The following is a 16,815-nucleotide window of genomic DNA, read 5'->3' as shown; positions in this document are numbered from 1 at the left end:
TATATATATATATATATATATATATATATATATATATATATATATATATTGTAGATGGATGCATGGATAGATGTGTCTTGAAGTCAGCAGTCCGTTGCTTGGAGCTCATCTTCGAGATGGAGGCGAGGAGAGGGCTTCCTTCACTGATCTCTTCGCAGGAAGCGGAAGGCGAGAGGGAGAACATCGCCTCTGATATCACTCAGGTGCTGTTGTTGTCGCCCGTCTTCCACTTCCCTCTCCTCTCCGTCACCGTTTCTTGCTCCGACTCGTCTTCCTCTGTTCGGTTCTGGGCTTCACTGGGAGCTTTGAGCTCCTTTTGCTGCCCTTTTCCTGATTTTTAGATGCCTTTTGCTCTCCAAAGTTGGTTGCTTTATGTGAAGCACAAATTTGGTCCCAAAGATTCAATCGCGACGGTCGGTGGGTTCGATCCCAACCCTTCTCACCATCAACCCTAACGCATGGGGTTCTCCAATAGGATCTTGGAAACTATTATTCGCTAGTGAAGTCGACACAATGAATCACGTTTGTGTAAAAGAAGGTTCTTTTCTTGACTTCGATTTTCTCCAGCAAAAAGAAAAAAAAAAGATTGGACTTAAATATACTTTTCTTGACTAATTACTTAAAGATCCTGGCATAATTACTTGTGGCCTTGGATAATATTTGTGAAAAAGAAGGTTATTTTCTTGACTTCAATTTTCTCCAGCAAAAAGAAAAAAAGATGACACAATGAATCAGGTTGGACTTTGAGAAGTTTCCACTTTTCAGTTAATACAAGGGTATATGCAATATGGCATTTCTGATATCGAGGTTGGTTTAAGAAAGAAAAACTGCTTGCTTGGTGCCTCACAAGGTATAACTTTCTTCCTATCTGAAGTTAAATGTTGTAATAATACGTCTCAGATATTATCTACTGCAACTCCTAAAATGACTCATTTTGTGTTTGGACCGGATCAATATCTTGAACCTTGCAGTTTTAGTATTAAAGATGCCTTCCAGAATATTAAGTCTGAAGGTTCGTATCTGATTTGAGTTTTTTACATTACAACATTGACCAATTTTGGCAACTTTGGTTGCTTATGTCTACTTCATTTTTTATCAAAATAAACACATCCAGTAACACCGATGCGTCTACCAACATTGTTAAAATTCCATGTGAGGTATGTTCTTTGTGAAGGCCTAGGCTCTCATGGATGTCTATTGTGTCACTATATTTTCTCTTGATTACTTGGTCATTTTCCACCTAGCTTCAGATGTTACAAATGCAATAGAATGGTGTTTAAACTATTGGTGATCATCATTGGAGTTGATTGATGTAACACCAGAAACCCACAACTGCCTGGGACTGATTAATCCAAGGCTCTTGCATTTGTATGGATAAACTCAAATTTATCCAATGACACAAAAGGTTCAGGGGAAGAAGGAAGAAAGAAGAAGAAATGGGGGAAAATTGGAGAACAAACTCAAAAATTCTTGAAGTTGAGTATAAGCAAACATCAAAATGACCACATAGTATATCTTTATATTGTATAGATAATAGCATGCTGTATATCACATGCCCTAGAAATACACCCTAAAGTTTGAGAAGAAAGAAGAAAAGCACTATATCTTAGTAAATTTTTAAACCTTTTTTTTTTCAGATTGGTCTTTATACATGTAAATATATGTATTTTTTAGTTATTTTATTCTTCTTTACTTTCCAGTTTCTTTTGTGTTTCTGTGGCTGTGCTACCCCTTCTGTTTATATTATATTTGATAGACCCTGGTTCTAAAATCTAATATCAATCTTAAAGCCAAATCCATGATCTTCTTGAACTTGATATTCATTTTAAGGGGCTTGTTTGGGACCCAAGTTATAGCAAATATGCCATCAGAGAATAAACTATTAGTGTCCGTGAGTCAGGCCGTCACCTACTATGTACTGATGATACTTGGACAATGACAGCAGGATGATGAGCTATGATGTTTTTGGAATTCTATGTTGCTACATCCTTCTACATTTTTCTTTTATAGCAGTTGCAAATGTACAAATGATACTCTGACAAGAAATTATAGTCTGTTTATATGTCTTGAAGATGTGGAATCATTCAACATAGAGTATTTGTCTCTGTTGTGCACTTATAAGCTTATAACACATTTTACATGACACTGTACTTTGTGTGACATATATTCTACAGTTGATTGGAGAGACTGTGTGGTTTTTCTGCTGATTTTTCTGATGTTCATGATAATTTACTGTTTTAATTCTCCAAATTCATATTGTTGTTATCATTAGCCAAAGAAACATTTAAATTATTCTATTCAAGTGTGCAAACTAAATCATGTTAGTAAATTTATTCAGCTTATAGGTTGGACGCCACTTATAGAATTGAAAATAATTGTGGAAAAAGAGGAAATAAATGTAAGATTGATTGCCAAGATGGAAGCATACCAACCCCTTTCCTCTGTGAAAGACCGAAGTGCTCTCAGGTTTGTCACTGGACAATCTGCTACATTTCCATGAGACAGTCTTTATCCTTTATTATCACACTAAAGGTCAAATTGGACCAAATTGTCATTCTTAAGGTCCAGCTTCTTCATACTAACTTTATTCTTATGTCTTGTAGATTCCACCTAGCAATTATATGGATGACTTTAAGTTATGAACTACCTTGAAGCTTTATAACTGCAAATTTTCTTGTTATACAAACTTTGACTAATATACTAAACTTCATCAAGAATAATAGCAATGTGTTTTCAATTACTTTACATGTTGTAATGTAGAAATACCACATAATTGTTACCAATGAGATAATTACTTTACTCTTGCAATTAATACCACAAGTGTAATTCACATTTACTATTCATATGCTCTTTGGAAGATACAAAATTCTTTTCAGTATGACCTTAATTATCTCTTGCTTCCACTTCTAGTTATATTGATAAAATAATCTTCTAAACTTTGCTGGATGCATCATGGTAAGTTATACAGTCATATACATGAATATACATATCTAATCATGGTTACTACATTAACATTAGCTCTAATAATTTACTCCCTTAAATTAAATTATGTGAATACAAAATTCAGTGTGTGTTTTATTGGCTTAAACATTTAGGAAAAGTCTGGATGAGGTCTATACTGTGAAGAGGAAAAAGGGGAAAAGCATTTTTTTGTGAAATTTTATACAATGAATTGTAGATGCTTTCTTTTTTGTGTTTACTTGGCCCTGAGTCAGCACCATTGGATTTATAGGACACACATAGAGCCATAGAACAGTATTTTTTTGGAAATACATTGACAAGGTTTTCAGATTTCAAGTTATTTTATGATTTAGTTCCATTTTTCTGCAATACATAGAAGTTCATTAGGTGCTAAGATTATGCAGTAGAATCTGTGTTTTTCTTGCAACAGAATTGTAAAGCAGGGTGGCACTCGCATACTTTTTTATGCTAATTCCACATGGTATCGTCAAGCTCATTTTTGCAATCATTTTTGTTTTTGAATTTCAGAAAATGAATATATATAAAACAATAAAGTTGAGTCATCAAAATTGAGGGATTGAAACTGGTCAGTAACCAAAAATATTATCCAGCAGTTCTGACAAATTAGAAGTCCAGGAAGAATAATAGTATAATTCAGTGATCAATCACATAATTTCCTCTGCAATTTCATTTGGTGTTCTATGCACAAGATGAATCCTCATACATTTCCTTAGTCAGAACTTGACAGTACTTGCCTGGTAAAATTGCCATTGTATACATTTGAAGCTAAGAATGAGCAAATATTTATTATGACTGAAATTTTGGTTGTTCTGTTTCACAACCACATACTTTGACAAGGTAAAACTAAGTAACTATCTTGAACCATACGAGTATAACAAACAATACTGAAAACATAAGGAAATATGCCACTATGGGGCAGCAAATTGCCATTTCCAGATTTACCAGTTTGTAGAAACTAGAAAATATGTTCAATATTGCTAAATTCTTGATGAATAGGAAGTTTTGACTCTAAAAAGTTGCACAAATCTAAAATCATCCTTCTTATAGAGCCTTGGTAGTATATTAAAATGACAGATGTACTTGATGTCACATGAATGGACAATTAGATATCATGGAAGATCATCTCTTTCATCCTAGTGTACACTATCAGTGCTAGAAATTTATGTCTTAGTGTTTCTTATTGTCTATTATATGTTAGAATGATAGAAGATGCAGAGGAGAAGGGCCTGATAACACCTGGAATTACAACGTTGGTGGAGCCCACAAGTGGAAATCTTGGAATTGGTTTGGTGTACATAGCTCTTCGGAAAGGTTACAAGTTCATTGCAGTTATGCCAGGTCATTATTCAATGGACAAAAGGATCCTATTGAGATATTTGGGTGCTGAAGTGTCACTGACTGGTAATTCATAATTTGTTTAGTTCTTGATAGTAATAATTTCTCTTTCTTGCAGCATTCTTACATGTCAGATGTTTTTCTTACAATTTCTGTAGCCTTTTAAATTTCTACTTGAAGTGTTTCCCTTTTAGATAACTGTATTTTCAGTATGTTATTTCCTGTTTTAATGGGCTTGGTAATAATATGCGGTCATCCCATTAACAATGATGGAGAAAATATAACAAATAAGGGTTTCCAAAGTACGGTCAATTCCTTGTCTCGCATAATGGTCTGGAAGTCTCTGGTCACTATGTGATTTTATTAAAATGCTTGTATCTACTTCTCATCGTTATCCAGCTCGTCCAGACAAAGAGATTGGCTAGAAAACACAGCTCAAAATAGAAGGGTATCTACAAAATTTTGTGAGCAACCATGAAACTGTTGTTAGCCCTCTATAACTGGCATCAAATTTCTGGTCAAAGCATGTACAGTCGAAGTAGGCTTCTAGCTGACATCTCTCGGTAATATTTATCAGGTTTAATTTCTAGCAAATGCATATGATGGCATAGATATGGTGACTAATGCTGGTTTATGTCTTTATGATTCTTCTTGGCTCTATCAACTCAGACCACCTGCTATCGCTGCAACTGATTTGCAAACTGAGACCACAGGCAGAGGGATATAGCCCATGTCTAGACGATGATTCAACAAAATTCTGACCGACATTATCTCCTGAATAATGCTTTATAGATTCCTTGATGTTCAGGTATATTAGTTAGTTCCCAAGACCATGTAGGATGTCTTTGTTGATGTACTTCTCTCTTTCTTTACAATAATAAAATTTTGTCATATATCTTCTAAAAGGCCTACAATCTATTATTTCTGCAGGAACATCATAATGCCCATTACCTAGAAGAAATCTTATCCAACTTATGAGTATATTAGGAACATGCTTTCATATATACAGTGACCTGAATGAATGTTGAGGTTTCTATAAGGTCTGCATTAGAATGGTTCTGTCCTATTATTAAGAAGAGTGTGACTATCCTTAACCTTGATATGGCCACATTTTAGTCATGTGAGGAAGTCCATAATGCTTGTGTGTGTGTGTATAGCATTAGTGACCATCATGTCTGTTGCAATAAAAAGCGTAGAAAACTTCTGAGTACTGTTAGTAGACACATTTGGCAAATGTTGCTTTCATCAGTTGCAAGTAGTGGTTGCTCATCCTGTGTCATAGCCATCCATCATCATTTGTATCATAGACTACTCTTCAATTGATGAGTCTATGCGCTTAACTTGGTTTCTTCAATGAATCCAGTTTTTGAGAGTAAATTCATAGTTCAATTCTTTTACAGATCCGAAATTAGGCTTTCAGGGATTGGTTGACAGAATAGAGCAACTGAAGGAGAAAATACCAAATGTGCATGTGCTTGATCAGTTCACCAATCCAGCGAATCCCGAGGCACATTTCACTGGAACTGGTATTACTTCTTACATATAATTTCTTGTACACTTTGGTGTCATTAAGTAACACTGTGATACATACTGCCAGCTTCTAATTCATAGTATTTCTCTTGAAATAGGTTAATTATGAACAACTCAAATTCTGCCTTGCCAATAATATGTACAATAAAATTTTCATCTTATTTGGAGATTTAACAGCTTCATCTTTTCTTTATTACTTTGGTGGCTGTATGTCATGGCCTTGCTTTGGTGGTTGTTGTTTATCCTTGCATTACTTATCTTTTATCTGCAGCTTAATGCCTAGGAAGGTGTAATGAAGAACTTATACATGTTCAATGGTGTGACTTGAACAAGTGTTGTAGGGTATGGTCCCCACCTATGCCTCTAGAACTTGCAACTGCATTTCTGAATCTTCCATGTCCATGACCAAATTTATAGAACTCTTATTGATCTGTAACATGGCATTCCCATGCTTGTCCTTTATATGTAATAAAGAACAATTACTCAGTTGCAACCTTATAAGCAAAATGAATCGGTTTAAATTGACATTGTTGCTTCTGATAGTGTGACTTGGATGCTATCTGACTGAAAACCACCAAATGTTCTTCAATGGTATCAAATTCTGTCTTGTAGAACAATTAAATGATGCCAATTATGTAATGCAAAATTGTAAATGCTTAACATGTTGAAAAATAAAAAATAGTGCATCCGTTAACATGAGAAATACAATTTATTATTTCAGTTGCAGGAGGAAATTTGAGGATTACATTGTCAATATTTAACACAAAATGTCTTGGGAATAGAAGATAAACTCTTCTACTAAGTGAATACTTCCAATAGCACTCTTCTTTTTGTTTATCTAGTTCATGGTACATGTACTTATTACTTACATTTTTTTATAAAAATGTGTTTACCTTGGCCCATCCATTGTCGTTGAACAGAATTTGTATAAAACTCTAAGACCATCAGTGTGTCAAAGCTCAAATCTCTGCCTCTCTATGATCCAACTGCCAAAATACCCCAGTAGCTTAATTACTCCCTTTGTGGTTGTTGCTTATGATATCTGGAATGATTTTTAATTATCTCATTAGTTTCAAGATAATTTTAAACTCTAATGATATGACCGATCCGTCCTTATCTGAAAGGCAAATTGTGAACCATCTCTATAGTTCAAGGCCCTCTGGTTCTCACTACCATTTTAAGCTTTGTTGCCCAAGATCTCCAAAAATTTGATTCTTGCCTATTTCCATTTTTCTCACCACTCTCTGCTTTGATCTTCTTAAAAGCTGCCTCACTATGTTGCCTCCATCCTTCACCATTCTATCCATTGTCTTCACCCAATCTCAAGGAGGAACCTGACTAGATAGGTCAACATGTTTTGACTTATGAAACATCATATAGAAAATGTGTAAAATTTGATTAATAATCTATTGCAATTGATTGTAATAGGTGATATGCAATTTGCATGTCATAAGATACTTCTGTTGCTGTCTCTATTTCTTTCTTTAAGTGATTTTTAAAATATCCTATTTGGCCTGCTATACAACACTATCCAGTAAATGAAAAGGCATGCGTTAGAATAGTATATGCTAACAATTTGTTTGTACTTGACTCAGGACCGGAAATATGGAAAGATACAGCGGGCAAGGTAGATATTTTTGTATCTGGTCCTGGCTCGGGTGGTACTATCACTGGTGTTGCCAAGTATCTCAAGATGAAAAATAAAGATTTGAAAATCATTTGTGTTGAACCTACAGAGAGTGCAGTTATTTCAGGTACAACTTGATTTGTGTTCTGGAGTACCAGATTGTATCTAGTCAAAGTAGTGTGTTTATGTGGATTTTGTAAATTCCATTTCAATTTTGTGAATGATTTTCCTTTATTTCAAGGAACCTTAGAATCAAAAGTCAGTATGAACATTTGAGAAGAATGAATTACTTACAATAGAAGGTAAATTTATCACTTTGTCATATGCAATCAGATCATGTGGTAAGATTAATAGGCCAACTCTGGTCATACCTTAGTGTATTTCTGCATGGTCTTTAGGTTGGTAGCCTTATTTTGATCCCACATTGTGTTGTGACACTTTTAAATAAATTTAGCCTCCTATGAATATCTGCAGGCTACAACGAGTAAATTTCTCACTATTGATGCTTTTTTGGCTTATATTGTTAAGAATATATTTAACTTAAGGTAACATATACATCATGTTTCATCTATTGATTTGAACTATTGTATGTAATGACATTGATAAAAAATTTAGGATGATATCAGAAAAGGCTGCCAAGTTCAAATATTGTACATACTAAATATATGGTGCAAACCCAGATAAGAATGATACTATTATGAGGGACAGATGCAGGATTTTAATGATATAATTTAAAGATTTTGATTAGAAAACTACAAATCACAAAGAAAATCCCAAAGTTTAGGTCAGTAGGAAAGAGCCTAATGTATGCTTTAACATATATACGTTTTAATCAGTAACCCAACATGACCAGGTAGCAGCTTGGGTTTTATTCTTCATCAAGAAACAATTATTATCATGGGTGATATTTTTTGAACTAAAATTTACAGCAACCACCTTTTAGTCGTATTGATCCTGTCATGATATTATGCCTAAGATGTCAAATCTTTTGCATTTACTCCCCATTGTGATTTTTCTTAATCATAATAGGTGCTTAATCGCCTCATCATGTCAGTGAAATAACTTCTCCATCAGTCATGGAGATAAATGTTGACCATATATAATTAACTTGCACACTTGCCTCGGTGATAGAAAGCATGGAGAAAAAAGAAAGCATGCACCAGTGTCTTTTGTTCTGAGAATTTTGGATGTCATTGATTTCTACAAGAGGAGATATAGTAAGTTAAAGTCTGTTTGTGTCATGTAGGTGGAAATCCAGGCTCACATAATATTCAGGGGATAGGAGCAGGTTTTATTCCAAAGAACCTGGATACATCTTACATCGACGAGGTTATCACTGTGTCCACTGAAGAGGCAATGACACAGGCAAGAAGACTGGCAATTGAAGAAGGATTACTTGTTGGTATATCTTCAGGAGCCAATTTAGCAGCATGCCTAAAGGTTGATTTTGTTGAATTTTGAAATTTTTTTTGCATACAATTTTGTTTTCTTCTTTCTGTTTCTAATGATTTACTGGATATAGATCGCTCGTAGAGCAGAGAATGAGGGCAAGATGATTGTCACAATATTCCCTAGTGGTGGGGAAAGATATATGAGCACAGACCTATTCGACAAAGTGAGAGAAGAATGCATGAATATGACTTACTGAAGGATGGATTCTTTCAGTAAATTGTAAAGACATCTACAGATATGTTGTATCCTACACCAGTTTTTGTTTGAAGCATGATACTGATATACAACTCCAGTAGTAAGTTCATACTTCCCCTAATCTCTGTATTGTGTGTTTCCATGGTTGTACCTAGGATTCGATATTACATATATGATTGGCAACAGGTAACAAGTGTCAGATGATGTCCTCAAACCAACTCCCAGCATACATCATATCAATGTAAGTCTCTAAGAATCTGATTATGAAAGAATATGTTGTAGTTTGTCACATTCAAGTATGGTTCTGTGATGTTCTCACTGTTATGCATTTACTATTATGCCATTAATTGGGTTTTGGCGCTAACTTGTTCTTTTTATTTCATAATATGAAGACATTATCATAAGCTCATAGAAGATCATGGATACATGTTTCTCTTCTACTTTATATCCTATTCAAAGTTTTGTTCATTTCATAAAGAAGTTGTAAAGTGCAGTAGGGGGTTAATAACATATTATCCCATGTAGATAGTTACCTTTAACATTCCGGTCCTTATACTTTAAAAAGTTACATGACATCCCTATAGTTATGAAAGTAAAATGAATATGTTCATTTATCCTAATGTCATTGGTTTTATCAACGAAAATATGAAAACAAAAGATAAAAAGATAATTTTAACATTTTAGTTGGTGGTGACGGACGACATCGGTAGTGGTGAACGGTGGCGTCGTTAGGGTCGCGGGTAGCTGTTGTGGATGAGGAGAGCGACGGTGAGAGGTGAGGGCTGCTCTGCATTTGTATTGCTCTACATCTGTGTTGATGTCAATGCAATTGCCAAGTAGCGAAAGGCCACTTGACATTTGTATCGTTGGCCCTTTCATTGCTTGGTGACTATGTCGATGTCGATGGAGTTGTTGAGTGGCGAAAGGGCCACTCAACATCTGCATCATCATTGACGCAAATGCAGAGTGGCGAAAGGATCGCTTGGCATCTGCAATAGCTTCAACGTAGTTGCCGAGCAACGAAAGTACCGTTGATGTAGATGTCGAGTGATGCCACTTTGCATTTGCTTTAGCGTCAATGCAGTTGCCGAGCGACACTGCTCGGCATTTGCATCAGTGGCCCTTTTATTATTTGATAACTACGTCGATGCCGACATAGATGCAGAGCAATCCTTACTTTTCACTATCACTCTCCTCATCCACAACAATCACCCGTGGCCTCTAGCGATATCATCATCCGTCACCTCCAACTAAAATGTTAAAATTATCATTTTATCTTTTGTTTTCGTGTTTCTATTGATAAAAATCAATATCGTTAGGATAAATGGATCTAGATGTTTCACTTTTATAACTATAGAGATATCAATATAATCTTTTAAGGTATAGGGATCAAAATGTTAAAGGTCGTTAACTACAGGAAATAATCTATAATTAATCCTACTATAGAAGAGCATAAATAAAGATTAAGTATAAACTTGCCCAATATTCCATTTATCTTGCATATTTGCAAACTCAGCAAACCTTGGGTCAAGTGGATGATACTTTCTTGTCTCTTATAATTTCCAGCTCCCATCCCTGCTTGAATAGTATCTTTATAAATTATTTATGAATTGCGTATCTAAGTGTGACAAAAACATTTGATGTTCTCAGCTGAAAACCCATGACTTCCAACTAGCCCTATTGGGTGGTTAGTAATTTTTCTTACTCAAAATGTATCTTCAAGAATTAGAATTCCTTTTCAGAAACAGAAACTCGAGCAACCCCTTGATTGATTCCTTCATCAAGTTTTGCATGCCTGACTTTTTAGCAGAATGTTATGGAGAGTATGACTGTCGCTGCCAGAATGAACCCACAGTAAACAGTTACTAGCAAATCTTGCAAAAACATGGCTCATCACCTGTAAGAGTTAGTAGGAAGGTAGCCATAATATGCTAGAATTCCTGCAGTAGACTGACTGCAGTAGTAAGTTCAGGGATCATTTTTCATAGTCAACTGAGGTTAACTATTTTAATGGTTCAGAACACAAGTCTACACACTGTTTTGCACATGAAGCAAGGATCACAACATTATTGGAACTGGTATCCATATAATTGCAAGTTTACACACTGTTTGCACAGAAGCAAGGATCACAACATTATTGGAACTGGTATCCATATAATTGCAAGTTTACACACTGTTTACACATGAAGCAAGGATCACAACATTATTGGAATTGGTATCCATATAATTGGTTCTGGTTCTGGTTCTGGTCTTTGTAAGAACTTTCATCACCCTTTTGCTTCATTGGAGGCCACCTTGTATGCATTTCCTTAAAGCATATCAACAGAAATAATGAGCACATTCTGCTGGTCATCACCAACATAATTTAAGGTCACTTAAATCTTTTACCATTGTGCATGAATCCAAGATAAGCAATAGAGCTGTAAGCCAAGGCCATGAAAGAGTGAAAAAAATGCTAGATGACTGGAGCATCTCCAGGGCAGCACTCAGAACACTGGCCTTCCCCCCCATTTGCTTCTGTAATAGAGGGAAAATGATTGTCAAGTATACTTAGATACTCATTGCCTATAATGAAAAGGGTGATAAATTTGGAATTACCATCATCTCATAGAAATATATAAATACATTTTTCCACGTATGGTGGGATTAGCCAAATGAGATCCGAGAGCAATCAACTTGTAGTGATGTATCAGTCGACATGGCAAGAAATGGATGTCAACAAACAAAACTAAAAGGAGTAATCGAGTTGCATCGTAACTCACTAACTCAACAACAGAACGAGCAACAAGAAAAGCATGAAGGCCATCTGAGCCATGTCCTTCGTGCTGCAACTTGTTTTGTTTTTGGAGTGTCTGCTTCAGGATGCTCTTCCGATTGTGGTTGAGGCTGCTGCGTCTGCTCCTTTTCAAATGGTTGCACAGATTCACCTTTAAAAGATCCATTTCTTCCTTCCACTGTCAATCTGAAACAGATTAACTTAGAAGAGGAGAAAAAAAAACATTTTTACAGATTTAAATTTCATTGCCAAGACATCTGACATCCCCACAGCATCATTAAAATTTTATCTTAATATAAAACAGTAGTTGCACCATATAGCCAAACTTGAATTGTATCTATCTGGCTTCAAGCATCTCATGTTTTGCTTCGAATAGATTCGAGGATAATAAGAATGGACATCACAAGCATGTATGTCAATCTCAGTGTATTCATGTGTACGTACCAGTTAAATGACAGAGGGTTAGAACGAGTACATACATCGGAAATGCAAAAGAACGATAGCTGTTCACGCTGCCGCAATCAGAATATCGAGGTGTGCTATCGGAATGGGGAATATTGCCAAGCGTAGAAGGTCTATCTTTTTCAGCATGCTCCTCTGTGATCGCCTTCAAAACATCCTTCTTGGGTTGGGCACTTGTTACTTCAGATTCAACCGGTTGCCGTAAACTAGATCCTACTCCGACACTCCGTGCTGGAGAAGAGCCGCTAAGTGGTGGAGGAAATCCATCCGAATGGTTGCCGTACAAGCTAGTCAGATCTCCGGACTTCCCCGCGTGGATACTGAACAATGATTCATTAGAAGCCACACTCCATTCCATCGGTGTGTTGGACTTGGTCCTATCGAATACCGAAGAAGGTATCCTGTTTGGATCAGGGACATCTGCTCTTCCCATTAACTGAATTGATGGAGACTGCTTCGCCCCGACCATGACAAAATTATCAGATCCAAGACTATCACCAGAAGCATAGGGAGAGAATGGTGTTCCAATCGGCACTTTACCTGACAAAATGGGTTCAACAGTCATATATTCATTCATCTCGTGTCACATTTTTCATCTCATGTTTACTGGCGAATTCAAGACCTGATTCCGGTTGTATATAACACCACATGAGAAGGAGACTGCAAATTGCTGTGCTTACCTGTGTCTATCTGGAAGAAATCTTCATCTGATAAAGTGCTTGAAGAAGGGGAAGTCGACAAGGATCCTTCCACAATTTTAGGCACAATTTCTGACTCGGTCACATCATGGTCATCGACGATGATGGCTGCATGAGTGTGTTCCTTTTCATTCTCTGGACTTGTGTTGCTCGATTTGGAACTTGCTCTCATATGTTCAAAGGCCATAAGTGATGTCTGGATCAGGTCTCAAACTCTTAAACTACATAATATGTAATGGATTCTAATAGTTTGTCTGTCAATTGAAACCTACAAAAAAACAGAATGAATTAATTGTAAAATCCTCAGTGCAAACTATGTTAACATGATAAAAAAGCATAATACAGGGTGTAAAACAAGAGGAACAGATAGATGGGTTGCTTAAAAGCATGCATGCAGTGATACAGATAACAAAGAGAAATTAAGATCACTTGCCATTTTATGATCATGTCTTAAAAAGTGTTGAATGGGCTTGTGAATATAGTGCCAGATTAATCCACTTGCAATTTTACGACCATGTTGTGGTGCGAGTATCCTATGGGTAATGTAAATCCTTCTGTCAGAGATAGAAATTTTACCAGCAGCTCCAGAAAGCATTTTATAAACCAACTAACCATAAGAAAAATCCTTGCATGATGTCCACAGTCTGCACATAAAGCCCTGTCTTTTTCTTGCTAAAATAGTAAAATAGAAAATATAGTTTTATGTTCTGAAATACTTGGTTCTGCCTGTAACCACAAAAGAGACCAACAGTAGCGGCTTATGTAAGGGTTAGGGTAGCTTTATGTTCTAATGATTTGCTAAATCCCTTCATCTTGTCAAACTCACCAAATATGTTTCTTCGAGTGCATTGATGTCAACATTTCATACTTCCTGGTCTATGTATTCTACGGTCTCTCCTTGATAAATAACTCTATAAGTTTTGTAATAGATTTATTTCAATAGTTATGAACTCAGTCTTATTTTAAGATTGTCATAACAGACATAAACGTAAGTAGTTACAGTTAGAAACTACCATCATTGGGATATGCCTTTTACATGACAACAAAATTAAATCATAAAATAATAACAATCCATTTGTTAGTTCATTTATGGTAATATAAGGTAGCTCACATTGTCTATTTTACCTATACATAGATTTGATAGTTGCTTATACCTCTGGCCTCATGTTGCATTTCCTACTAGTTCCTAATGCAGAAAAAAATTAAAAGAGGATATTTTGTTGTATTGTAAGATATTACATCATAACTAGTAAGAAATGTAACATTAGGCAGAGGCATAAGCAACTACCATATCTACGAAGAGGTAAAATAGATAATGTGAGCTACCGTATATTACCATAAATGAATTAACAGATAGATTTTTATAATTTTATGGCTTAATCTTGTTGTCATTGTAAAAGGCAGATCCAAATGATGGTATTTTCTAACTGTAACTACTTATGTATGTGTTTGTTATGACAATATTGAAAGAAGACCGAGTTCATAACTATTGAAATAAATCTATTACAAAACCTATGGAGTTATTTATCAAGGAGAAGCCTTAGAATACATAGGCAAGACTATGAAGAATGAAATGTTAACATCAGTGCACCCGAAAGAACATATGTGATGAGTTTGACAAGATGAAGGTAACACAGGATTGAGCAGATCATTAGAACATAAAGCTACCCTAACCCTTACATAAACTGCTATTGTTAGTCTCCTTCATAGTTACGAGCAGAACCAAGTATTTTTTATGACAAGCTAAAATTGGACAGCAAGAGGGCAATTCAGGGGAACCCATACATGTGTAGTAAGGTGTCGGGCTTAGTAATATACAAGCATAGAAGTGTATTTGATAGAATCATACAACTTATTTCAAATCCGGAAGACAAACTGAAACCCGAATATGTCCGGGACATATTCTAACCAATGGACCATGGACTAGGATAATGCACATAATCAATGACTTCTCTCTTGCATCACTTATCAATAGAAGAAACACATTTCCTTGATTGTGCTTCAGCGCTCTTAAACATATCATTTGGTCTGAGTTCAGTTCAATACAACTTAAAAGGGACATCTATTGGACAAACCTCCCACCAATTCAGGCTCCCTGAGGGTGAAAGTATGAAACTCTAGCTTTGCAAATGGAGAACCTATTTCCATGTCAACACTTGACACCCAGGTCTCAGAGAAGCAACCTCGTTGTCATCCAAAGGATCATCCACTATTCAATGTATCTTTAAAAAAACAAGTTAAGAAAAAAGATCCTACAAAAAGGTCAATATTAGATAAAATCTCAGTAAGTTCAAAAGAAATTAGGATCCACAAGACTATAACTCTGAGATTTACTAAGAGCAGTAACTATTGAGAATCATGTCTGATGCTAAGAGAAATGAGAGCATCATTGGATGGTAGCGAAAAGCACATCTTGACCTAATCTTATCAATCAAAAGACAAAGCGCTCTCGAGGGCTACGCAATTTACCTCGAAGGGAGCATGGTTCAGCATAATTAATAATAAAGAGATGCAAAAGAGGAAGATCTCGCCTTCCCCTCCATTCCCCTTCCCCTCTCAAAGCCGAGAGGGAAGACACATAGGAAATGTACTGATTGTCTAAAATTGGAAAAGAACAACCATAAGAACATCACGGGAACAAAGGAAAGCAAAGATGATTTTTTACTGTAATTAGTGGCCTCGACAACCTCTTGTGGATCTCCCTCATACGCAAAATGCGGGAAGCCCTCTAGTTTACCCTCCTCTACGTTCTCCATGTATATCTCCCCTTGCTTGTACCTCTGGCCTAATGTTACATTTCCTACTAGTTCCTAATGGAGAAAAAATTACATTGTGTTATATTGAAAGAGGATATTTTGTTGTGTTGTGAGATATTACATCATAACTAGTAAGAAATGTAACATTAAGCCAGAGGCATAAGCAACTACCATATCTATGAATAAATAAAATAGACAATGTGAGCTACCATATATTACCATAAATGAATTAACATATGTATTTTTATAATTTTATGGCTTAATCTTGTTGTCATGTAAAAGGTAAATCCAAATGATGGTATTTTCTAACTGTAACTACTTATGTACGTATCTGTTACGACAATCTTGAAAGAAAATCGAGTTCGTAACTATTGAAATAAATCTATTACGAAACCTATGGAGTTATTTATCAAGGAGAGGCCTTAGAATATATAGACAAGACTATGAAGTATGAAATGTTAACATCAGTGCACCCGAACGAACATATGTGGTGAGTTTGACAAGATGAAGGTAACAGAGGATTGAGCAAATCATTAGAACATAAAGCTCCCCTAACCCTTACATAAGCTGCTATTGTTAGTCTCCTTCGTAGTTACAGGTCGAACCAAGTATTTTTTATGACAAACTAAAATTGGACAGCAAGAGGGGCAATTCAGGAGAACCCATACATGTGTAGTAAGGTGTCGGGCTTAGTAATATACAAGCGTAGAAGTGTATTTGATAGAATCATACAATTGATTTCAAATCCGGAAGGCAAACTGAAACCCGAACATGTCCGGGACAGATTCTAACCAATAGATCATGGACTAGGATAATGCACATAATCAATGACCTCTCTTGCATTGCTTGTCAATAGAAGAAACACATTTCCTTGATTGTGCATCAGCGCTCTTAAACATATCATTCAGTCTGAGTTCAATTCAATACAACGTAAAAGAGGCATCTACTGGACAAACCTCCCAGCAATATAGGCTCCCTGAGGGTGAAAGTATGAAACTCTAA

At 35.8% G+C, this 16,815-nt stretch overlaps 2 protein-coding genes across 3 annotated transcripts; one reads left to right on the top strand and one right to left on the bottom strand.

The window, feature by feature from the left end:
- The first annotated feature begins 67 nt into the window (after window positions 1–67).
- Window positions 68–9,410, top strand: LOC135607841 (cysteine synthase-like). 2 transcript variants are annotated; one of them, XM_065099980.1, is made up of 7 exons: window positions 68–203; window positions 2,339–2,466; window positions 4,181–4,383; window positions 5,718–5,843; window positions 7,443–7,601; window positions 8,721–8,914; window positions 8,997–9,410. In XM_065099980.1, exons 1-7 carry the CDS (start codon window positions 117–119, stop codon window positions 9,120–9,122), a joined length of 1,023 nt encoding a protein of 340 aa, XP_064956052.1. In that variant the 5' UTR covers window positions 68–116; the 3' UTR covers window positions 9,123–9,410. The 2 variants fall into 2 exon arrangements, with proteins under 2 accessions (XP_064956052.1, XP_064956058.1); XM_065099986.1 differs by lacking the exon at window positions 68–203 and adding an exon at window positions 228–850.
- Window positions 9,411–12,185: 2,775 nt separating this feature from the next.
- LOC135613122 (uncharacterized) lies at window positions 12,186–13,232 on the bottom strand. Its single transcript, XM_065110152.1, has one exon. It carries the CDS (start codon window positions 12,934–12,936, stop codon window positions 12,328–12,330), a length of 609 nt encoding a protein of 202 aa, XP_064966224.1. The 5' UTR covers window positions 12,937–13,232; the 3' UTR covers window positions 12,186–12,327.
- Between the last annotated feature and the right edge of the window lie 3,583 nt (window positions 13,233–16,815).

This window comes from Musa acuminata, chromosome BXJ1-2 (genome assembly GCF_036884655.1).
Source record: "Musa acuminata AAA Group cultivar baxijiao chromosome BXJ1-2, Cavendish_Baxijiao_AAA, whole genome shotgun sequence".
Taxonomy (NCBI): domain Eukaryota; kingdom Viridiplantae; phylum Streptophyta; class Magnoliopsida; order Zingiberales; family Musaceae; genus Musa; species Musa acuminata.
The sequence above is the reverse complement of the archived record's forward strand: the minus strand, read 5'-3'. Positions and strand labels throughout refer to the sequence as shown.

Coding starts and splice junctions, on each gene's coding strand:
- LOC135607841 (XM_065099980.1), top strand. CDS start 117: ATGGAGGCGAGGAGAGGGCTTCCTTCACTGATCTCTTCGCAGGAAGCG. Junction 7,602..8,720: donor AGAGAGTGCAGTTATTTCAG/GTACAACTTGAT, acceptor TGTGTCATGTAG/GTGGAAATCCAGGCTCACAT. Junction 8,915..8,996: donor ATTTAGCAGCATGCCTAAAG/GTTGATTTTGTT, acceptor TACTGGATATAG/ATCGCTCGTAGAGCAGAGAA.
- LOC135613122 (XM_065110152.1), bottom strand. CDS start 12,936: ATGAATGAATATATGACTGTTGAACCCATTTTGTCAGGTAAAGTGCCG.